We start from the raw sequence: 24785 nt of genomic DNA, 5'->3' as shown, positions 1-24785 counted from the left end.
AAAGGGCCTTCCAGGGGATTGCAAACATGAAGACCCTAAACCTCAAATGTGCTTAATGAGTCTGAGGCCACAAAGAGGGCGGTGTGGCTGGAATGAAGGAGATAATTCAGGGGTCAGGGGGAGGGGAGGAGCAGTATGTCTACAGACTTGCCATTGTACCACATTAGCGAGATGAGAAGCCACTAGAGGGTTTTGGACCAACATTTAGATGATCACTCTGGTTGCTCTGTCTAGACAAGACTAGAGGGGGCAAGAGCAGAAGCAGGGAAGCCAGTTAGAAAGTTATTGCAATGATCCAGGTGAGAGAAAACGGCTTGGGCTATGATGGTAGAAGTGGTTGGCTTCTAAAAGTAGTTAGGAGGTAAGCTGACGGATTTGTTGGAGACAAGGGTTCATAGGGCCTGTGATTCAGGGCCTAGTGTTAAAGACTGTCAGACCCTTGAAAGAAGAGACTGTTAGGCCCCTCTCCTACACCTGTTTGAGGCCCAGGTACACCGAGTTACTCCAGAGGCAGCATTGCAAACTGGTGCATTTAGTTGGAGGTGGAGGACAGAACCCAGGGAGAGAGGGTAGAGGTGTGAGCTTTCCTATTAGGGGACAGATCCGTGCCTCATGTACAGCAGACCCCATCCCAGACTAAGATGGCGGTAGTTGTAGCCATGGGATGCCAGGGGAGACTGCATGCCTAGTGCCTTAACACATTTGGTTTGGAGGAGAAAAAGGACAGATTGCATTTTCGCCCACCCATACCAAGAGAGGACTCACAGCCAGATTAATTTTATTTAGAAAAACAAAGTGCTATGTCATTTCCCATACCCATGTTTTACACAGCAAATCTAGACCCGTTATACATATTTTATAATGTTTTACTTTTGTTTTTAAAGACATTTGTGCATTACTTTTGTTATCAGAACAAATACAAACATATTTTAGAAATAATGGCAAAATGGTCAACAGTAATCAATTAATTCAGAGGGTCAGGAGTTTGGTTATTCAGAAAAAAGGTAAGAAGTGGTGTCTTCAAGGAGGTGGCAGAAGGCAGATGGTAAATGATTAAGAATGGAAAGGACGGTATGAGAAATTGAAGCAGTGAATTTAAGCCTCATTTGAGAAGCTTGGCAAAGGAAGGAAAGAAACAATGAATGACCAGAACAAACATATGCCACGCAATTCTGAATAAAGTTTATTAAATAATATGTACAGCAAATGTAGTAATTCAACACATCTATTTATCAAATCAATCCACTGCAATGAAGAAAAATAAACGAACAGAAAAATCTATGTCTGCATAGGACATGCTCTCAGTGTGTAATTTAAATGGCAATACTTTAAGTTAATTGGTTATATATGTCAGTTATTTTTCTTTCAGAATATAATCTTTTTTGTAGTAACCTATTCTAGCAATAGGACTTAATATGACTGCAGATAAATAGGACTGCAAAAACCAAAAAACCAAAATAATGAAATTAAAAAGGAAAAAAAACTATAACTGAGATCATAGTTACCTTCCCTCCCCAATAGAATAATTATCATAAATTTTAACACTTTACAATGGCTATTTTTGTGCTAAAAATCTGTAGGTGAGTTATTTGGAATTCCTTCATTTAAATAAAAATGCAAAAAACTTCATGACTTCCTTACTTTACCCCCTTCCATTCAAATTTTTAAAATTATTTTTCTATACAAGGTAGGTACATGGGCTATACAAAGTTAAATATACATATTTACAGTCCCACTTCTTAAGCACATGATGTTTTTTTTTTTCTTTTACTGATCCCAGAGAGACTGCAAAAGATAAGGAGTTTGGGGCTTGCCTTTACCCGGAAGCATGGCTAATATATCAAAATGTGTTGCAAGGCATGCCGCCAGTTAGTAGCACTTGCTATTAATAAACCTGTATAAACATTTCAGCATAAAAATAGGTACTTTATATTACTAAATGTCTGAAGACAAAAGAGCAATTGGAAACCTCTGTTCCTTGTTTCATCATACATAGGAAGGCGACGTGATGCAAATTTTAACACATGATTTCATTAAAGACGGGCAAATTGGTGAGGCATACCTGAATTTCTGGAGATATACAAATGCGTGAGGCTGGCATCATATGCAAATGTGGCTTTACGAATTGGTTTTATTTTCTAGCTGTATTTAAAGAGGTGTTCAAAATTACCTACTTAATCAAGAAGCACCCCTCAAAAAACTATTAGATAAGATAGTGTTATTAATCGTTTGCATCTAAAGACCAGGAAATACATTAGCCAATACATTCCAAAATCGGTGAAATGCTGCCGTGCAAATTGCACGTGCATATGCATTTTTACTATATTCCCTCAGAGACAGTAAAAAAAAAAAACACAACAACAACAACAACAACAACAAAACCAGTGCTCTTAGATGGTGGAGCAGACCTTCCAAAGCAAGACGTCTTACTCTTACTGGGTCTTAAGGAAAATCAGGACGTCTCCTTCTACCCAGAAAGCTCACCCCCTCCAGTGCCATAGCCTTTTCCCTTGGGATTAAGGCCCTGCTCTGTCATACTTAAAAACAAATGTCTGTGGGAAGAGGTAACTCATTCCTATTATCAATCACTTACACTTTAGTGTGAATGAATTAGTGGCAGTTTCTTTCCTGAGAACAGGATTTGAAAGAACAATAGGGAGAAAGTGAGGGTACCTCGGCTGTCTGGTGGAGGGTGGGAAGCTGGTGGGATCCTAAGATGGGTATTTGTGACAGCAGCTGAGCCACAGGCATTGAAAACAAATTTTGCCTACCTGTAAAGACTTTAGACTTTGGGACAATGGTCCTGGGGTAATTCTGGGCTATATGCAGACAGCCAGGGCTTCCTGTATACAACCCTACCACCTATAATTGTTACTCCTATTTGTGAGCTTGGATGTGTATCTGTGGGGGGAGATGACAGTTTGGAGACTCTGGAAAATATTCCAGGTATTTCCAGCTATGAACTACCCTCAGACAAAGGTTCTTCCAGCACCCTAGTTGTTTAAAAGTGAGCTAATGGAGATGGAAATATGACAATGCTTTCTAGGATTCCTCCAGGGAAAATTCATCTCTTCCTCCCTCACGCCCTTCTCAGCACTTATCACGGTCTCTCTTGATTAAGTTCATTTTCCTGTGTCTGTCTCCCCAATCACCTCGAGTTCCTGGTGGGCAGGGAATGGGTCATTTCTGCATTTGTCTCACTCGGGGGTCTAAGAGAGGCCGATAAACGTCCTTGAGTTGGACAGAGCTGTGACCACGCACCCCAGATGTCACAGGGGCCTCTCTCTTCTGATCTGGCCCCCACAAAGAACAGACGTCCTGGTTGCCGCTGGTAGTGGCAGAATTGCTGCTTCAGTCTGAAGAGAAGCCTTGCCAGGGTGTACTCAGATTCACAACCCTGGTTACTACATTTTGTGTGATCCTTGAACTCCTACAGGGAGTAGATCTGGAGCCACAGCAAACCCTGGGCATGTCTTGCTTTTGGTTGTCCCCCCAGCAGCCAGCATATATTGCTGTATGTTAAATGAATGAATGAACATCATTTTTGGTTTTCTATGAGAATAGGCCTTCCAATTCCAAACTGTCCCAGGCAAACACAAGCCAGAAAAGAAAGGTTAGCAACAGTGCTCTGAAAAATGCAGCTGCGCTGTCCTGAAGGTAACCATTTCTAAAAGCCAAGGATATGGGAAAAGAATGAACCACAAGTGGCCTCCAGAGCCACAGGGCTTCCTGACTTCATCACTCAGAAAACAGACATAACCTATCTGCTTGGCCATCTGCTCCCCAGTTCTCATGGGCAAACCTTGTGTGCTTTTCTGTCTGAACACCAGGGCAGTCAACGGCACTGCTACACAGCAGGCTGAATGCATTGGGCGCCTAAGTTTTGCCTCCGTTTCCCCATCCACACCTCAGCAGGTTGAGTGAGGGATTTGGTCTTGGGGCAGTTTGGGGGACTCCACCTTTGTCTAGGGGACAGTATTGGCAGCCCAGACTGACCTCCAGCAGTTAGAGGATCAGCTGGCTCCAGGGGAGCTGGGAAATGTAGGCTGGGGGTCTTGGTGCATCCTTGGGCTTGAAGCCTTCAGGATCAATGATTCCTTTGAGATGGGAGCTCTCTAAGGCTGGGGCAGGAGGAGGCATTTCTGGCTAACTCTGATCCCAGACTATGCTTCAGGTCAGATTACCCAAGAGGTGGAGGGGAGGGGAAAGGCTGGAGTGGCTCCCAGAAGCGGCTAAGTAAATACAATTTGTCTCAATTCTTTTTGTTCAGCACACTAGTTCAGCCCTGTCTAATACACAGTAACCTTAGACAGGCTTGGGTTTTAAACACAACACTTCTCTGCCCCTGTCTTTTGCTTCTTACTTTATCCACTGTATTAATTTTCCTACTGACTCAACTAAAAAGATCGGTTCATGAATGATGCTTCATCCTCCAATAAAAATAATCTCCATGGTTTTCAGTCTTCTTATAGATACAAAGGTTTTACATAGTTGCCTGGAAAAGTACCAAACTGCCTTGTCCTTCTTGAAGTACCTATAAAAAAGCACACACATACGAAACGTGAGAAGACCCACTCACTTGAGTTGAGACAGCACGCTGCAGGGATGTCTGCTCAAACGCCCCTTGTTAACAGTCCTGCAGCTTAGAGAACACCATATGGTTTCCAAAGTCCTTTCCCCTACCTTATCTCACTTAGGCTGCCAAATAATGCTGGGTGGTAAGCAATGTAGGCATTTCTAGTACTCCTGTTTTTCAGAAGAAGGAACCCAGGTTCAGAGAGTGGAAGTAACATGTCTGAGGTTCCACCGCTTAGTAAGTATCAGAGGCAGAATCTGAACCGAGGTCTTCTGACTCCCAGTCCATTGCTCTTTCCAACACTTCTGCTTTCTGGAGGAATTCACACATTTATCTGACACAAGAAGATACCTGGGATTTAGATTTTCTAGACCATGCAGTTTCTGAAAGCCCACTGACTATGGCCACCCATCAAAAGGAAATTCCTATCAAGCTTGTGCCTAAGACTCCAGTTGAGTCCCTATCTTTGGTACTAACCTTGTTAGGGCTCCTGCTAAGCCAGGAGCACTGAGCCATCTGGGAACAAAGCCCTTCCTGGGCTGCTCCACAGGCAGCACTGCTGATCCTTAATCTAGTTCCTTCCCTTGGGATTCTCTCTCTAAAGCAGGAGTGGCAGATATATGTTGTGTCATCATTATCCTCTCTTTAGCAGACATCCCAATTTGATAATTGCACCCTTATCACAATTGGCTTAGATTTGGCTTCGGAATCCTGTTGCACACAACATCTCAAGCAGCCACTACCAGTGGGTTGGAATTAGTACCCAAAGTGAAACTTCTAAGCTAAAAAAAAATATATTAAAGCTTAGGACACCTAAAACATCTAGTTGAACTCCTACGGAGAATGGCTAAGAAGGCTAGAGAACTGAGATGGTAAGGTCCAGAGATAATAAGAAACTTGCCTAGGGCCACATAGCTAGTTAGCATCTTCCCTTATGGATGAGAAAAATGAGTTCCGCTAGGCTACTTTATTTGTAGTTTGAAAACGCTACTTTTCGAAGTGACCAAGGAGGCTGGGCATGGTGGCTCACGCCTACAATCCCAGCACTTTGGGAGGTTGAGGCAGGCAGATCACTTGAGGTCAGGAGTTTGAGACCAGCCTGGCCAAGATGGTAAAACCCCATCTCCATTAAAAATATAAAAATTAGCTAGGCATGGTGATGCTGACCTGTAGTCCCAGCTACTTGGGAGGCTGACCCAGGAGAATCGCTTGAACCTGGGAGGCAGAGCCTGCAGTGAGCCAAGTTCATGCCACTGTACTTGAGCCTGGGTGACAAACCAAGACTCTATCTCAAAAAAAAAAAAAAAAAAAAAAAAATAGTGAAGGGTTCAAGGATGCAAGGAAGATACTCATCCCAAAATACTTCCTTTACCCAGCTGCCTGGCAGGCCTTTGTTAGAGAACTGGTGCTCCTTCCCACACCTAAGTTCTCATAAAAAAAACATACTGCTGAACGAGTTTAACAGCTAGTGCTTACTAGCGCTGCACTCTCTAAAATGATAGCCATGTGTGACTACTGAGCACTTGAAATGCAGCTAGTCTGAAATGAGCGGCGCTGTTAACTATAAAATACACATTGGGTTTCAAAGACTTAGTATGAAAAGATGTCTGTAAAATAACTCACTAACAATTTTTAATATTGATTACATGTTCAGATGATAGCATTTTGAACGCACTGGGTTTACAAAATACATTAGAATTAATTTCACTGGTTTCTTTTTACTCTTTTCCATGGGGCTTCTAGAACATTTTAAATTTCATACACAGCTTACACTGTGTTTCTATTGGATTGTGCTGCCCTGGAGTGGTCATTGACTTCTCAGACCTGATTTCTTTTTTTTTTTTGAGACGGAGTCTCGCTTTGCCACCCAGGCTGGAGTGCAGCCGCGCGATCTTGGCTCACTGCAAGCTCCACCTCCCGGGTTCACGCCATTCTCCTGCCTCAGCCTCCCAGTAGCTGGGACTACAGGCGCCCGCCACCACGCCCGGCTAATTTTTTGTATTTTTAATAGAGATGGGGTTTCACCGTGTTAGCCAGGATGGTCTCAATCTCCTGACCTCGTGATCCACCCGCCTCGGCCTCCCAAAGTGCTGGGATTACAGGCGTGAGCCACCGCGCCCGGCCTCAGACCTGATTTCTAATGAACAGACGACTCAAGGTAGTGAGGGCTGTGGGCTTCTGTGGACCTTGGGAGAATGGGGTAGTTCTCTAAGAGGCTGGTGAACACAAAGTAAATCTTTCTGACTTCTCATTCATGTTGAGGTCTTGCTGTCCTCACCACCCCAGTCCTGATACTACTTTGCTTTAACAAAGCTTTGCCAGAAAAATCAGGGAAGGGCTGGTCTTTGGAAGGAAGATGAAGGTAAAGTCACTTCTATGGGGAGAAACTGAGGCAAAGAGTGGGTCAATATCTCCCAACATTATATGCATGCCTGAGCAGAAAGAACACAGATTTTAGGAGAGATGGGTGGCCTGAGTTCAAATCCTGGCCCCACTATTTGCTACCTTGGTGATCTTCTTGTTTGGGCCTCAGTTTTCGAATCTGATAAATGAGGATAATTCTTATCTTACTGGGCTGTTTGTTGAGAGAACGTCAATAAAAGCATAACAAACACAGTGTCTGGTTTGTAACAGAATCTCAATAAGTTTGATCTCTCTCCTTCTTATACAGGCAAATCCTTTAATTAAGCAGGCTGCTTTGATTAATACTACTGAAAGCCTGGAGGAAACAAGGTCTTTAGAATGTCTACACATATGCCTGAGTTTCATGGTGGAGACACAGGGTCAGTCAAAAATTTTCTTGTGTTATTTCACAAGGGTTTTAAAGATAAAATTTCCAGATGCAAAATAGACACATGCACAATATAAATGTAAGTGGAAACTAGGGCCAGGCACAGTGGCTTACGCCTGTAATCCCAACACTTTGGGAGGTCGAGGCGGGTGGATCACCTGAGATCAGGAGTTCAAGACCAGCCTGACCAACAAGGTGAAACCCCATCTCTACCAAAAATACAAAAATTAGCCAGGCGTGGTAGCAGGTGCCTGTAGTCCCAGCTATTTGGGAGACTGAGACAGGAGAATTGCTTGAACCTGGGAGGCAGAGGTTGCAGTGAGCCAAGATCACGCCACTGCACTCCAGCCTGGGCGACAGAGCGAGATTCTGTCTCAATAAATAAATAAATAAAAATAAAAAAAATAAAACATAAATGGAAACCCAATTAATAAATTTGACTACTGCTCTTCTGTGCAGCAGATTTGGTTTCAGGTTCAACATAAGCAACATCCACACCATCCTAATAGCAACACAGACTGGTGGCCCAGAATTCCCAAGGTTGTAAAAAGCTCAGAAGGCTCTTCTTTCTGTGCAGAGAAGATTGCTTTGCTTTTTGCATGGCTCTTCGCCCCCTGTTATTCCCTCAATACACAACTAGTAAGAAAAGCATGATGAGATTCTTACCAACAAACCATCCATCGTCACATTTTTCCATGACATCAACGATATCTCCATCGCGGAGTTCCAACTCATCATCATTCTGTGGTATATAGCTATATAATGCTTGATAGCTAAATCTATACATGAAAAAAAAGAATAGTAAGTGACTCAAATGTTGACAGGATTAAATAATGAATTTTTAAACTCCATTTCAAGTTCAATCAACATTTCAGTAGTGTTTCCTACTTATCAGTAGGGATAAAAGCATTTTATTGACTATTTCCCTAATAACTTAGCATTTGCGGAGATGCATTCCACATATAAGTTAATTAAGGCTGAGGGATGGAGAACTTCTGACAAGCAAGCCATGATCAGTCCTCTTACTTAGCTTCATTTGGTCACCACAGCCAAGCCTTTTTATCTAGAGCACCTCCCACTCTACCCCGACCTCTGCCTTTTTTTTTTTTTTTTTTGAGACGGAGTCTGGCTCTGTCGCCCAGGCTGGAGTGCAGTGGGCGATCTCGGCTCACTGCAAGCTCCGCCTCCCAGGTTCACGCCATTCTCCTGCCTCAGCCTCCCGAGTAGCTAGGACTACAGGCGCCCGCCACCTCGCCTGGCTAAGTTTTTGTATTTTTAGTAGAGACGGGGTTTCACCATGTTAGCCAAGATGGTCTTGATCTCCTGACCTCGTGATCCGCCCGCCTCGGCCTCCCAAAGTGCTGGGATTACAGGCGTGAGCCACCATGCCCGGCCGACCTCTGCCTTTAAAGCAGTGGTCCCCAACCTTTTAGGCACCAGGGACTGGTTTCGTGGGAGACAATTTTTCGACAGACGGGGTGAGGTCTGGGGGATGGTTTGGGGATGAAACTATTGGGACATTAGTTAGATTCTCATAAGGAGGGCATAACCTGGATCCCTCACATGTGCAGTTCACAATAGGGTTCATGCTCCTGTGAGAATCTAATGCACTGCTGATCTGACAGGAGGCAGAACTCAGGTGCTAATGCCTGGGGATTGGGGACCCCTGCTTTAAAGTAAACCTAGCCTTTTCCTTAACATAGGATAATCTATGTAGATTATGAAGCACAATCAGAAGTTATTTGGGCCCAGAGACATTACATTCTGGTCATACAAATGGAGAACATAAAACATTTGTTTTTTAAAAAAGTGTGTGTGTATAATAGCCATATATAATACATATAATAGCTATATATATGCTATTAAAAGTACATTCCAATTGCTTCACTGTTTAGCAAAACTATCTTGAGTTTCTTTACATGCCTGAACACATTTCATTCACTGCTTTTAAATGTGGATGTCATTTTTCTGAAACCCTTGAAAGCTTTTTTTCTTTTTTCTATCCCAGTGAGCATTGAGGGCAAGATTTTTATTTACTTGCTAGTTGGCCTAAGGCATTGGGTCTATGCTGTTTTGTCTGTTCTAACAGCCACTGCTTGTGGTGAAATCTGATCCTTGCTTTGGCATCAAGGAAAAGCTTTGTTTTTATTTATTTCTTCAACAAATACATAAGAGGCACCTACTATGCACCAACTTCACAACTCTGTTTATTATTTTGAGACACAACAGTAGCAGGCAAAACTGTAAATGGGCCAATCATCTACCATTTCCAGTAGATGTCAATGAATTCCAGTGTGTGAGCAAGAAAGACTAGAAACAAGCAAGTGGAGTCACTTCCCAGGAACGAGAGGTTCATTCTTCTCTGCTAAAACCAAAGGGACAACTTTACTTTCCATATTTATCTAAACGTATTGATAATTTGGTGGATGGATCTGGTTGCCAGAAGGAAGGTCTCAAATGAGGAATTAAGAGATGAAGATCAATTTCCAATTGGTAAATACTTTTTTTTTTTTTTCATGTTTCTGTATTTGCCTGCTGTCTCCTACTCAATTTGGAGTCCCCTACTGGCCTCCCAAAACATGCTCTTGCCAGTTTCTTAGAATGCCTGGGCCCTTTAACTCCCACCATGGCTGCTTTGCCAGCCTCAGCCCTGGGAAATAACTCCAATATCTGCTTCTCTGTTTTCACTCCCAGACAGTGGAGACTGGCTGGACAAAGTCCCACACTCTTGTTGCTTGGGTCCCCCAGTCAGTTCTAATTTGGGATGAACCTCATACTCCTCAGAACATTGTCCCATGGGGTCCTTCCCCCAGCTCTCCTGCCAATCCTGGTGTCCCCAGCTCAGCCAAGAGCTCTCACTCTACACCCATTTCTCGAGTTGGAAGCTTGCTGTGCGCAGCACCTTAATCCTCCTCCCCTCCAGATTTAAGTCTCTGTGCCTCCACTCACCTTCCTGCCTCTGCTCCCACACATGAGGAAAGAAAGGTCCCTTCTCCAAGCCATGTTGAACCCCCTTCCTGGGCTCTTCCTTCACTTACTTCTTTTTTTTTCCTTTTTGTTTTAGACAGAGTCTTGATCTATCTCTAGGCTGGAGTGCAATGGTGCAATCTCAGCTCACTGCAACCTCTGCCTCCTGAGTTCAAGCGATTCTCCTGCCTCAGCCTCCGGAGTAGCTGGGACTACAGGCGCGCACCACCACGCCCAGCTAATTTTTGTATTTTTAGTAGAGACAGGGTTTCACCATGTTGGCCAGGACAGTCTCGATCTCTTGTCCTCGTGATCCACCCACCTTGTCCACCCAAAGTGCTGGGATTACAGCTGTGAGCACCTGGCCTCACTTAGATCTTATTTGCGTTAATTGGCATTTTACTCTGGTACAAATGTGCTTGTCTCTGCACCCTAAAAACACCTCCCCTGCCTCTGCTATTCCCTTGATCTATAGCCCCCCGCCTTCCACTCACCATCGACCCTTCCTAACACAGCACCTGCTACCACTCCTACTAACACCAACCCTGCCATATCAGAGGTCACCAGGGATTTTTCCAATTGCCATGGAAAATGCCTGGTGGAAATTTCTCATTTCCCACTCTTGGCCTCTCTGGGCAGGTGACACTGCTGACCAGATGCTGCAGCTGTTCTGTGAAAGCGAACGTCTTTAGACCCTCACTGGCATCTCCTGTTGCCCCTTCTCTGTCTCTGTGGCTGGCTAGGCTTCTTCACCTGTATCTCTGTTGGTAATCATACTCACTTCGACGGTTACAAAATGCCCACTGTGTCCTGGCTCAGGCCCTCATGGCTTCTTAGCTGGATTGATGTCTTCTAACAAACATCTTTGTCCCTGGTCTATGAAATCTACCCTCCACTCTGTTGCCAGAGTTATCTCCCTAAAACAAAATATGATCAATATGTTCCTTACTTCAAAAACCTTCAGTGGCTCCCTAGTACCTACAGAATAAAATCCAAACTTACTTCAACTGCATTCTGGAATCTACCATCTGGTCCCATCCCACCTCTGAGCTTCATCTCTATCTCTTCCATGAAGCATATGCTGCAGCTACACGGGCTCTTTCAAGTTCTCCAAATACACCCACTCCATGCCCTTGCACATGTGGTCCTCACCTCTGGGAAGATATTTTCCTCCCTTTTCTAGCTCTCAGAAACCAATTTGTCTTTCAGTGCTTGGTCCAAATCTCTCTTTCTCTGTGCACAGAGTTTTCTCCTATGTGCTTAAAACATAGGAGGTATCCGATAATTTTTTATGAATGAATGAATGAAGCAACCCTTTCATTCATGGCTGGTCAGAATTAACCATTCCTTCCTCTCACTTCCTGCTACACTAGCACTGAAATCAGTCAGCACAGCTCTCATTTGCCATTCTACAGCAGTTAATCTTTATCTGTCTCTCTCTCCCAGCAGTCTATGACGGCCTTTATTTACCTGCCACCTGTTTTCACCTCGGCTGATGCGGAACATGTCCTTCACTAGAAATCCTTAGGAGAGAACCTGGGAGTAATTCACTCATTTCTGCAAACAACTGCCCCATATTCAGCCAGTGACCCGCTTTCTAAGACCAACAGTCCTCTGGGAACATGAGAACTGAAGTTCACCAGGAGTACTTACAAATCTTGTGAGGTTTGACTCCTGTCGGGGGTGACTCTTCGCTGCTGGGCTTGAGGTTGCTGAGAAATGATTAAAGATGATTTATTGTCAGAAGGGGATACCTTGTGATGAAAGTCAAGGGGATGAGAAACAGTGCTGCAGTAATGAACAGATTTTTCGGCAATGTTTATGATCTCATTGCAAACCGCTTCCTGTGAGGTGGCCCCAAGATATCCAGAAACCCCAATAAAACAGTCAACATGGGGACAAAAAAAAAGAAAGAGAGGAAGAGATGTAACATTCCAGACGAAGCACATAAGTCCAGGGAGAAAACAGAGTTGAAGATCCAGGTTAAAAAAATAGATATTCCAGTAGTGGAGTGCAGGAGGGATCCAGGCGTAAGCATGGAAAAACAGGTAAGATACAGAAGAATTTGGAATTTAGTAAGAATATTAAAAAAAAAAAAAAAGGAAGCAGCATAAAAGCCTGTAATTAGTGAGTAACTGTTACAAATGGAATACTTTAGGGTAGAAATGCAAGTATGTATCCCCGATCATGCACTAATACATTAATTTAATCCCACATATAGGCAAAGTAGAAATATTGTCTCTAAATTCCTCTGCTCTTTACCAGGGGCTGGGGGTAAGGGAGTGGCCTAACATCTCGTTCTACTATAATAGCCACAGAATTCTTGTAAATAATGTTTCTGTGGGTTAACCAGGCATCATTCTAGTCTAGATTCCAAAAGCAGGATCAGTAAAAATTCTCTTTGGAAAGGCTGCAGTCTTATTCAACAGGCATCTTACCACATAGCTCTTTTCAGATTCTGTGAGATCAGGTCCTGCTCTCAATGAATGATGAGAAAGCTGTGATCACCAAGCAAATTATAAGGGAGACATTTTAGCAGATGTCACATTGGAAAGGATTCAAAATAAAAGCATGAGCAAATCCACGTACCACACCATCACGCTTGGATGACACCGGATACTGGCGGCCTATGGCCACCAAGTCTCCACAACAACACGGTGGGTGCACAGAAGAAAATGCAAATGTAGAGTTAGAAGCAAGCATCCGGGAAATGAAATGGGAAACTGGAAACATGGCTGCAGTGAGGTGAGGATGAACAACACAGGGTCCCCAGATTGGTAGGAGAGAGACTCAGAAAGGCCATCTTAGCCATGTCCCTTCACACATATTGGTCCCCTCACGCTCGGCTAGTAAGTATCTAGGGAAGGCTGCTGAACCCAAAGCCAGTTTTGGTTATTTTGTTGACAGGAAGGCCCCTCTAGCAGATTAGGCCCGTAGAACCATCAGGTCTGCTGTATTTCAGAAACTTAGAAAAGGGAATAACATTTTGAAAACTTCCTTGGTAAGATTTGAAGTATCAACCAAGATCATTCCCCTGGAAAAATCTGCAAATGACACACTCCGGTGAGGTATGAGATGAGTTCAGATAGCTTGTAGGACAGAGCTTGCTTCCAGAAATAGGACTGTGTGTGACAAAACTGTCACTCTTCACTTACCAACCCAGGTACCACATGCTGACACAGAAACACATGGTCAAGCAGACCCGCCTTTTGAGTGGGGCTTCCATTGCAGGGGCCAGGCCTTCACTAGAAGAGTGTTTAGAACCATGTCCCCCAGAGAGGATTCAATTCTAAGCTCTAGGAAGTTTTTCTAAGTAAATACCCTGAAAAGCCAACCTTGAAAAAATCCTCCAGGTAACATGCAATAATAGCAACAGGCCGGCCAGGAATGGTGGCTCATACCTGTAATCCCAGCACTTTGGGAGGCCAAGGCAGGAGGACTGCTTGAGCCTGGGAGTTGGAGACCAGCCTGGGCAACAAAGCAAAACCTCGTCTCTATGAACAAAATACAAAAATTAGCCAGGTGTGGCAGCATATATCTGTAGTCCCAGCTGCTTGGGATCAACTGAGCCAGGGAGATTCAGGCTGCAGTGAGCCATGATTGCAACACTGCACTCCAGCCTGGGTGACAAAGCAAGACCCTGTCTCAAAAAAAAAAAGCAATAGGCCACAACTCCAGGGCCTTCTAGACGGGCACTTAGAAATCTTTTGTGTATGACCCACTGGTTTCACAGAGAGACAGAGAGAGTGAGAGCCTCCCCTGAGGTTACACAGCAAGTCAGTGGTAGGCTTTTCTCCTGGCTTCATCTATTGTCCCATCTGACCTTGTCTTTCATCCTCAGACCATCTTCTACTTTACAGAGTGTGCTCATTGACCTCATCTTCAGTGAGTCCCTCAGAAACCCTGGAGTCAGGAAAGACAGGGTTTGTCACTGTTTTCTTTAAAAACCAAGGAAGCTGATGCTCAAAGGGGTTTCGTGCATTCCTCAATATCACACAGCAAGTAAGAGGTAAAGTGGCTTGGCTGCTCTTTCCCCTCCACCAGACCACCCCCTCCTGTTCACCTCCACTGGAAATGTCTTCATCCGTTAGCAAGCCCTGCAGGACTAACTTCCATTGCAGGCATCATTTCAATACCACTGTCCTTTCAGGAAGCCTCTTCAAGTTCTCCAAACCCCCTCTAAACTGCAACCACTCAAACCAGTCACCCTGCACTCTGACAGGAGCAAAGGAAGAGGCACAACTAAAGGGGCCATGTCATGCTCCTTCTGCAATGACTCTGGATGTTAGGTCTTTGCCGGGTGACTGGGAGCCGACCTCGTGTGGCTCCACTTACCACCCACACTCCACTCACCGCCTCTGGATTAAGGTGTCCGTATCACAAAGGAAAGAAATGGACATTTCCAAGTAACTTCTATGTGGGCTTTCAGAAGAATGAAACTTACTCTGGGCACCTTGAGTGGGTGATAATGATATGCAGATTTTAACATGACAGAAGGGAGAACTTCCAAACAATCCAACAATACAAGGGGCTGCCACAAGAGGAAATGAGTTGGCTGCCATGGCAGCTGTTTAAGCTGAGGCTGCTGTGGACTATAACTAATTGGGATATTGTAGAGCCATCCTTCTTAAACTTTAATGTATATATACATATCACTTGGGACCCTGTTAAAATGTAGACTCTGACTTGATACACCTGGACTGTATTGTGAAATTCTGCATTTCTACTTGGTAGTACTGACGCTGCTGGTTCACAGACCAACTTGAGGCAGCAAGGGTGCAGAGGACCTCAACTGCCCTGCACTGAGATTCTTTGGCTACAGTATGCCAAGACCGGTAGTCTGGGTCACACCTCATGAAAACAAAAGTTCTCATAAAAAATAAAATATTTCCAAATTCCAGCTGGTGGCCTCATGACCTCAGGTCAAATGCAGTACAAAAAAAAAAGAGAGGATATAGACAATCTCTTGGCAAGATCTCCATAGCTTACAGAAACCTAGCATCCTTCCACTCAGCTTCACTCATCCCAAAGGAGTGACTGGAATCAATTATCTGGCAAACAATTTGGTGCTGAAAAGAGGATCAGTGAATCAAATACAGTAAAAAGAACCTGATATTTTACAAGGATATATAGGTCCTTTACATACCTGACTTTTGTACTAACCCTCTGACTTGAGGAGTGCAGAATAAGGAATTTAAGGCTCAGAGGAGTTCCATCCCAGGCACTACTTTTTTTTTTTTTTTTTTTTTTGAGACGGAGTTTCGCTCTGTCACCCAGGTGCAATCTGGGCTCACTGCAACCTCTGTTTCCCAGGTTCAAGCAATTCTCCTGCCTCAGCCTCCCAAGTAGCTGGGATTACAGGCGTGGGCCACCACAGTCAGCTAATTTTTTTGTATTTTTAGTAGAGATGGTGTTTCACCATGTTAGTCAGGCTGGTCTCGAACCCCTGACCTCAAATGATCCACCCACCTCGGCCTCCCAAAGTGTTGGGATTACAGGCGTGAGCCACTGTGCCCGGCCCCACTTCTATACTCTTGTCCTTTTCGGAAGAGTCTTTGAGTTCTCTAAACTCCTTCTAAACTGCAGTCACTCAAACAAGTCACCTCAGACTCTGACAGAAGTAAAGGAAGGGATAAAATGAAAGGGGCCATTTCATGCTTCTTCTACAATGTCTCAGGACATTAAGGCCTTTGCCAGGTGGCTGGGACCTGACCTTGTGAGGTTTGCACAAAGTAGTGTGAGAGCTGAGCCCTTTGACGTCTAATCTCCATATACCACCTGCCACCTCCCTCTTGAATCATGATTAGATTGCTTGTGTAACTATGATAGCAATACCCAATTTCTGCCTTGTCTGAAAACAGGCACTATCTATCATTTCTCTTCTTGAATACTTTTTACTCTAGGTGTTCAAAGACATTTCCTTATATAAAAGATACGGTGTATGGCAATAGCATCCAATCATTAATTGTGAACTATAGTACTGAAAGGGATATTGATGGCCCACCTTGTACCTTCCTTGGTCTCAGGCCATACCCCAAGCTAAGGATAATCATCATCATAGCTTTAACATCTGTATAGTACAAACTTAACCCCATTCCTAAGAGGTAGGGATGACTGAGTGCCTCACTTAGCATTTATTGAATAAATGAAGGAAGAAGTCAAGATAAACATTTATTCTATTAGCTAAGACTCAATTTCTCTCTGTTTAGATTTAAGTGAAATAGCTTACATAACTGAAATGTAAACCAGTTTTGTTTTGTTTTTTTTCAGGGGACGGAGACATGGCATGGGGGTAGACCCTCAGTGGAAACGGAAACCATCACTATCCATCACAAGAATCAGCCCTTCATTTTGCAGGCTGTTTATCCTCAGATTTTTTTTCCCCTCTAGGTATGTTTTTTTTTTTTTTTCCTGTCCCCATTTTCTAACCACTTTACAGCTTTGCATTGTGCTTCTTCTGGACCTGTCCTGTCCAAGATGGTAGCCAGTAGCCACAGGTGGCTGTTGGACACTTGAGATGTAGCAAGTATGAAGTGAAACGTGTTATGTGTAAAAATAGACACTGGATTTCAAAAACTTAGTACAAAATAAAGAATGTAAAATCTCAGTAATAATTTTTAGTTAAAATTTCAGTTGTTCCATTTTACTGTGTCTACTAGAACATTTTAAAATCACACATGTGGCTCACATTATATTTCTACTAGACAATGCTGCTCTGAACCCTCCCCAGGTCCTCAGGGTCTGCCCTTATTTAAGCCTAAAAGAAGATACAAATTCTAACAAGGACTTCATTAGGGTTAAGAATAAAGGGAGTATATCTCATGCGAAGGACATTGCCGACTCTGGTGATGGCATTCTAGTTTTTCACTTGTTTACAAAACAACAAGCCCAGCACATGCGCGCGCGCACACACACACACACACACACACTGCACTTCCCTCCTTTCCCCCATTAATAGTAAGCAGATGATAGTCCGTGATCTAGAAACTGCTTTCTTCTGTATTTGTACACAAGTCGCCTCTCCCGGCCTGGAGTGCTTGCTTCATTCTCCCCAGTTGGGTGAACCTGCATGCGTCCTTGCTGTTGCCCTTCTACTTTCAGTTCACAGAAATCCCCCAGAAATCAGATCTTAGCCTCCCTGGAGCTGTTAATCCCTTTGGATCCACAGAACACCTGGCGCTACTGTGGAGTTACTAAGCATCCGCTTCCAGCTTTGGGTGTGCGCCAAGGCCTTGTGGACCCAAATCAATTGCACACAGGCTACAGAACAGCAGGAAGTCCTGACGATGTGGACAGGACAGAGAAACTCAACTTCTCCCGGCCCCAAATCCCCTCTAGAAACAGCGCGAGGCTCTGCTGCTCCCCTAATCTGCCCAAGTCTCACAGAGACGGCACTCCTCTAGTCGTCTCACGTCCCAAGTCTTCTCAGACCCCACCCCACCTTTCTCATGACCTACCCTGACCTCCCAGTGGGACAGTGAGAAAATCCGGGTTCCAGGCCATGCTCTGTACTAACTGATTGTCTTGTGAACAAAATGCTTAATGTCTTAGGACTTCGAGTTCTAAAATACATAAGAGGATTGGACATAATTTACATAAATGTCCTTTTTGGCTTTAACGCTCCATGATTGCAATGTGCCTGTCCTATGGGTTAAGAAGTAGGAGTGGGCAGGGGCTGAGCTGGCTTAAGGGAGGCAGCACTCTACTCATTGCTTACTGAAGACTGGCAGGGGGAAGGCTTTTGACTACAGCCTCCAGATATGGCTGGAGTGCTCACTTCTGGAAGCATCCCAAGTGACTGCCCCAGAATAGTCATAGAAGATTTGCACCTACTGGAACATCATGGGCAAACTCTTCCAGGGGAGTAGAAAGGCCCGAATGATTCAGTCTCCTGGGTTTGAGCTTCAGGAAATCACCAGAGCACCCTCTAAACAGCCTCTGACTCCACTGAGTTATCTTATTAAGTTTACTGAGAAAAAGATCACAGCTTAAATATAAAATGAATTACAAACAACTAGTTCAATTGCTTACCACCTAGATTTTATCTCCTTGCTAATCACTCAATAGACAACACATTTACTTTGTTGTAATTTGAATCTGATTACAACACTAAACTTACATGCTCAGTAAATATTCACCCAGTGCTCAGCCTTCTCTTCATAGACTATCATACAGTCTTCTCTTTCTTTCATAAGACAGTTAGGGGAGTAATGGCAGATACATACTCAAGTGTAAAGAAACCAAAGGCTTTCCAACAATAGCTTATGCCTTTATACTGAAGGTAGAAGAAACTAATTTGGGGAGCACAAATTCCAAATTTTCTAAATTCTCGATTTGTGTAACCCAAAGTAAAATGATTTTCCCATTCTCTATTTTCTTCTCTTCCCCCCACCGTCCTCCGCCACCATTTTCTCTCTTAGGTGGAACAGGGTAAGGTGGATAAAGTAAACTACTTTTGTTTCATTTCCGTGGTACCTTGACATCACACAACAGGTTATTTATGATTCCATTACAGGCTCTGCGCTAGCTGCTTTCATCTCTATTATATTTCATTTAATTCTCATAGTAACCCAAGAAGGTGCTCAACATTGACCTCATTTTACAAATGAGAAAACGAAGACCTGCCATGTCTGAGTTGGGAATGTGAACAGTTAGTATTGGAACATCTGTCTCTCAGACTCCAAGTTCTGCACACTCCACCACACCCCAACCTTCGAGGTTTGTGTTCTGCCAGAGGAAGATATCGGAAGAGCTAGAGAGGGATGCTGACCAACAGGTCACCTTAATTTGTCCAGTACCCTGTGGCTGGCACTTTCTACTGACATGCTCCATTCTCCTAACACTTTCATAAGGGTACACACTTTAGCTTTGGGTCTTAGTCCCTTACCCTTTTTTTTTTTTTTCTTCCTGTTGTTCAGGTTAGACTGCAGTGGTGTGATCATGGCTCACTGTAGCCTTGACCTCCCAGACCCAAGCATTCTTTCCATCTCAGCTTCCCAAGTAACTGGAACCACAGGTACTCGCCACCACTCCTGGCTAATGTTTTTATTTTTGTAGAGACGTAGTCTCCCTGTGCTGCTCAGGCTGGTCTCGAACTCCTGAGCTTAAGAGATCTTCCTGTGTTGGCCCCCGAAAGTGTGAGCCACCATGCCCGGCCAGTTCCCTAACATTAGTGTTGAGAGAATACCTGCTGCTTATTTTTGTAAGTACTGCAGCCAACGTCTCTCCCCATCCCGTAAGCTGTTAAATGCCCTCTATTTAGAGATTTCCCTTCTGAGTGAGTCAAAGGAAAATGTTTCCTATATTTACTTGAGTATCTTAACATTTAAATTTTCTTTTTTCTTGCAGGTTACATCACAGCTTCCTCTTCTATTTCTGATTTCCATCCTCAAGGCAGGCCTATGCCTCTGTTCTTATCTTTCTGGGAATGAACTTAGTTTCCTTGTGTTGAGAAGTGTTCCCTCTGAAGTCACATCTTTCTGTCTTGAGTCACTTTGCCTCCTTCTCCCTTCTCTAAGCCTATAGTTTGTTCTCATGCTTCTCAGACAGATGCTTTGAGGACACACAGCTTTCCTGTATATTGAGATTTTATTTGATTAGCTTCCTTCCCTTTAGGAACCAAACTAACATCACAAAAGTTTTGTCACTTTCCTCAGGCCTTGGTTTTCTCATCTCATTGTAAAAGACTGGAGGCTCTTAACCTACTGGTCTGTCACAGATGGACTTGGGTGTGGGCCTCTTGAAACGATACAAAACTGTGTGTCACTCTCCTCCCCAAACTACTGGCCTACAGTCCTCAGCTGATCTCAGATTCTCAAAGGTTCTTGATCTAGAAAAAGTTATCAGTTACTGGAGTAGATGGTCTCTAAATATTCTTTTTAATTCAAAAGTTCTAGGAGGTACTCTCACACATTGTAAAAACTCTTAAAAACCAAGGCTGGATGCCAGTCAACAAATAGTGCTTCTGTCATGGAGAAACTCCGTAAATATTTGATCATGCAAGTGATGGGCTTTTTCAAGATGATCTTCCCTTTGCTTTCTTTTTCTATTTTTTAGTGGAACAACCAATTTGATCTGTAACTGACTGTGAACAATGAATTGAGATAACTCACTACCATCAGACCTGTGCCCCTTACTTTCTTTTCCTTTGTTTACTTTTTAAAATTTTTTTGAAGTAGAGTCTTGCTCTGTCACCCAGGCTGGAGTGCAGTGGCATGCTCTCAGCTCACTGCAACCTCCACCTCCTGGGTTCAAGCAATTCTCATGCCTCAGCCTCCCGAGTAGCTTGGATTACAGATGTCTACCACCATGCCTGGCTAATTTTTCTATTTTTAGTAGAGACAGGGTTTCGCCATGTTGGCCAGGCTGGTCTTAAACTCCTGGCCTCAAGTGATCTGCCTGCCTCGGCCTCCCAAGTGCTGGGATTACAGGCATGAGCCACCATGCCCAGCGTACCTTCTTGATTGTTCTAAATGTTGTTGGCCAAAATTGCGCTCAAGAAAATCCAAGAACTTCGGTGATAATTCTGAATGCTTGGGCATTTTGTATGCACATTTTTCATCCAATAAGTTGTCTCTCAAAAATTAAAAGGAAGAGCTTCTATTTTTCCATTGTGAAGGTCTGTAAATTGATTATAAACCCCTGACTTAAACTTTTGTATGTGTTCTTCTTTCTCATACCTAATCAAAGGATATCAAAGCTAAAAGGAATGGCATTTTTCTTGTCTGAATCTTTTGTTTATGGACAGAGTAGCTGCCAGGAAAGAGAAGTGACTCAACCAAAGATACCTGGCAAACCAATGGCAGAGCTAGAGCTAGAACTTGGAACCCTGACTCTCAATCCAGTGCTCTTCCCACCCCTTCCTGATGTCCCTGAAGACCCTTGCATTCATTTCACTCACTCTCTTCTGCTGTTCAGATAAAAAACACACCTAAAAACATGGGCAACTGACCCAGTGTAAACCAGTTTAGGAGGGAAAAGTCAAACCATTTCACACGAAGTGTCCACACATTTGCAGAGTTGAAGGAGGTGGGCAGGTGACTGATTCAAAGGGTCACCGTGACTCCTGACGTAGGTTCTGGTCCCACAGCCCCTTCTCCAGAAATCCCCTTTTCTATTCACATGTGGACACCAGAAGCCTCACCCAAACCAGGAATGCATCATTCTCCATGCATACCTTTCATGGTCCTACCTCTGGGCCTTTGCTTGAGCTATTTGCCTTGAGTCCCACCCTCCTGTTGTACACCTGTGAGAAAAACTCTTATTCTTTAAGGCTCAGATTAAATGCTACTTTTTTGAGGAGAGCAAAATCACCTGGTGACCATCCAGCAGGCCCCAGAGGCAAAAACTCCTTATCTGAGGAATTTAGAAGGGAGCAATGACCACCTGGTGACCATCAAACAGGCCAAATTCTTTATCTGGGAAAATCAGAAGTAATTAGACTTCCCTATCATTTAAAGCAGGCATCTGGTCCCAGATTTCTTTCCCTCCAAATTTATAAGTAACTAGAATTTCTACACATCTCTGGAATGGCATGCTGAAACTCATTGTGCAACCCTTGCTGACATTAAGGCACCAAAACATCTACAGATGTAATCATTTATGACCTATGTGGCCAGTATGGTCCAAATTGCCCCTAAGCTTCCGCCTTAAGGTCCATAAACACTCCTGAAGAAAATCCACCACAGTGCGCTCAGTCCTCTCTCACTGAGTACCCTGCTGCACCCTTTTGCAGTATTCTTTCTTTCTAATAAACTTTCCTTCTTCAAACCTATACTGTTATCAGTCAATTTTTCTTACCAACACTCAAGTCAACCACCTCCTCGTGCTGGGGCTCTGACATCCTGCCCAGCATTTTTTTTCCTGAGGTTTCCAGACAACCACCTTCCTCCCTTGTTATTATTTGTCCCCATCTTGATCTTCCAGGGGGTGTAGTTTGTGACTCTCTTTCCTTATTTGCATTATAATTATTTGGGAACAGATCTTACTCCCCTGTTGGAGATCCTAAACTCCTTTAGTTGGGGTCAGTCATTGTTTGTCTTGTCTTGTCTTGTCTTGTCTTTTCTTTTCTTTTCTTTTCTTTCTTTCTTTCTTTCTTTATTTCTTTCTTTCTTTCTTCCCTTTCCTTCCTTCCTTCCTTCCTTCCTTCCTTCCTTTCTCTTTCTTTCTTTCTTTCTTTCTTTTTTTTTTTTGAGACGGGGTCTTGCTCTGTCACCCAGGCTGGAGTGCAGTGGCCCTATCTCTGCTCACTGCAATCTCTGCTTCCTGAGTTCAAGTGATTCTCCCACCTCAGCCTACCAAGTAGCTGGGATTACAGGCATGCACCACCACGCCCAGCTGATTTTTTTTATTTTTTAGAAGAGATTTTTGTATTTTTAGAAGAGATGGGGTTTCCCTATGCTGGCTGGTCTCAAACTCCTGACCTCAAGAGATCCGCCTGCCTCAGGCTCCCGATTACAGGTGTCTGGCTTGCCTTTTCTTTCATTCAACAAATATTCACTGAGTGCCTTCCATACATCAGGTATCATGGTCTTGCCCTTGGAGCACTGATACTTTATGGGAACACAGGGAAGCAAAGGGGGCTGAGAGAGGCTCACTCACTCAGACCATTGCAGGGGCTGTGGCAGCACAAAGTCAGAGCACTGAATCCACTCATGCAGGGGTGGGGGAGGCTGTCAGGAAAGGTGTTAAAGGAAATCAGAATATTTTACTCCAAAATATATTTTTTGACATATTTTGGGATGGCTGTCAGAGAGCCAGCAAAAACAGGTAGCTCTGCAAAGCTGTCTTTTGTGCAGGAGATTTGTATTTATAGAGAAAAATCTGCATTGATGCAGCCAGGTTTTCTCTGAGGCTTTCCCTTGTCTAGATCTAGAAAAGATGAACTGACAGGCTGACACCTTTAAAGGCCTAAAAGAAACATTTACCATCTATTCTCTCTGAGGCTGCTACCTGTGAGCTTTCATCTAAATAACAAGACCCCCTTTGCTAGCCAAGCCTTACTTTTCTCCCTCCCATAACGTGTCTTGCTGCTTAAAATCTGATTTACCACCATAACCTGTCTTTGGCCATCCTCTGAGCCCCCATTCTTCTGTAACCTCAAGATGGTATAAGCTTCTGCACTCCATTGGGGGGTTGGGTCTTCATTCTGAAGGCTCCTATGTCACATAAAACTGTATGCCTTTTCTCCTATTAATTTGCTTCTTGGCCGGGTGTGGTGGCTCATGCCTGTAATCCAAGGAGGCCGAGGCGGGAGGATCACTGGAGGTCAGGAGTCTGAGACCAGCCTGACCAACATGGTGAAACCCCGTCTCTACCAAACAAAACAAAAATTACCTGGACATGGTGGCATGTGCCTGTAGTCCCAGCTACTCGAGGAGGCTGAGGTAGAAGAAGTCTTGAATCTGGGGGCAGAGGTTGCAATGAGATTGTGCCATTGCGCTCCAGCCTGGATGACAGAGTGAGACCTTGACTCAAAAAAAAAAAAAAAAAAAAGAAAAAAAAAAGAAAAGAAAGAAAAGAAAAAAATTTTTTTGCTTCTTATCAGTAATTTTTAGGGAAACTTCAAAGGACAAAAGGGAAACTTTCCCTTGGCCCCAACAGCTTCCTAGAAGTTACATGTAAATGGAAGCCCTGATGATGTTCGCCCCTCTCTGTCTCTTGCAGCAAACTGCCTGAAATATCCTAAATGCTTCAAAGAGTAAATGATCATAACATTTCAGAATATCTTTTCATTTAAGGTTCTCAGGTAAAATTCCCTCTCATTGGTCAGATTCTCAACCTACCTCCCCAATACCTATAATAAAAGTGAACTTTTGTTTCAGCTCTTTAGTTCAGCAAGGATCATAATGGCTGACAGTTCTCTTGATACGCAAACTGGTCCGGAATGCATTTTTCCAAATAAGCAACAGCCTGTGGTCACGTCATTCTGATGGGGCTGCCAGAGAACGGTTGTCATATAAGTCCTTTCCATTTTTAGCATGTCTGTCACCCAACGGGGGCCCAAGACACAGGAGCCTCTTCCGAAGGACCCCGTTTCCAGAGTTGTCAGCTCCTGCTCCAGCCACAGGAGGGGAAAGTGAGGTGGCTAAAGGGGAGGTGTGGGCGCAGCCCTTTTCACACAAATGCCAGCTCTCAAGGGGGAGCGAGCCCCAGGCCACAGCCTGGGCACACCCATGGAAAAGGGGCTTGTGCCAGGAGGTCAGAAGGAAGGGAGGGGACAGGAAGTGGTACACTTGGGGTCTGGAGGCCCACCAAGAAAGGAACACCAAGTTTCAACAAGCCTGACTTTCCAATCAACATAATCTTCAGTGTTGCCAGCTACTCCACTCCTATCCTGCCTTAGGAAGCAGGAAGCGTATACTCCTAACCTTACTCGGAGATCCGGCACCGTGCGCACTTCCTATACACACAGGATCTTGGAATTGGGCCGGGATGATGACTCAACACTGA

At 44.0% G+C, this 24785-nt stretch overlaps 1 protein-coding gene across 50 annotated transcripts in view; it reads right to left on the bottom strand.

Annotated features, from left to right (window-relative positions):
- Positions 1 to 899: 899 nt before the first annotated feature.
- The window catches only part of LOC105478501 (sorbin and SH3 domain containing 1), a 253390-nt gene continuing 229504 nt past the window's right edge, over positions 900 to 24785 (bottom strand). For 19 of the 50 annotated variants that reach the window (XM_071069422.1, XM_071069425.1, XM_071069430.1 and 16 more), the window contains 3 exons: positions 11988 to 12046; positions 8034 to 8146; positions 1161 to 4534 (listed from right to left, as the gene is read on the bottom strand). In XM_071069422.1, the coding sequence (XP_070925523.1) occupies positions 4467 to 4534; positions 8034 to 8146; positions 11988 to 12046 (240 nt within the window). In that variant the 3' untranslated portion in view covers positions 1161 to 4466. Of the gene's footprint in view, positions 4535 to 8033; positions 8147 to 11987; positions 12179 to 12772; positions 12833 to 24785 lie in introns of all 50 variants that reach the window. The other 31 variants (XM_071069421.1, XM_071069394.1, XM_071069403.1 and 28 more) reach the window with 7 other exon arrangements.

The sequence above is a fragment of the Macaca nemestrina genome, chromosome 9, assembly GCF_043159975.1.
Source record: "Macaca nemestrina isolate mMacNem1 chromosome 9, mMacNem.hap1, whole genome shotgun sequence".
Taxonomy (NCBI): Eukaryota; Metazoa; Chordata; class Mammalia; order Primates; family Cercopithecidae; genus Macaca; species Macaca nemestrina.
The sequence above is the reverse complement of the archived record's forward strand: the minus strand, read 5'-3'. Positions and strand labels throughout refer to the sequence as shown.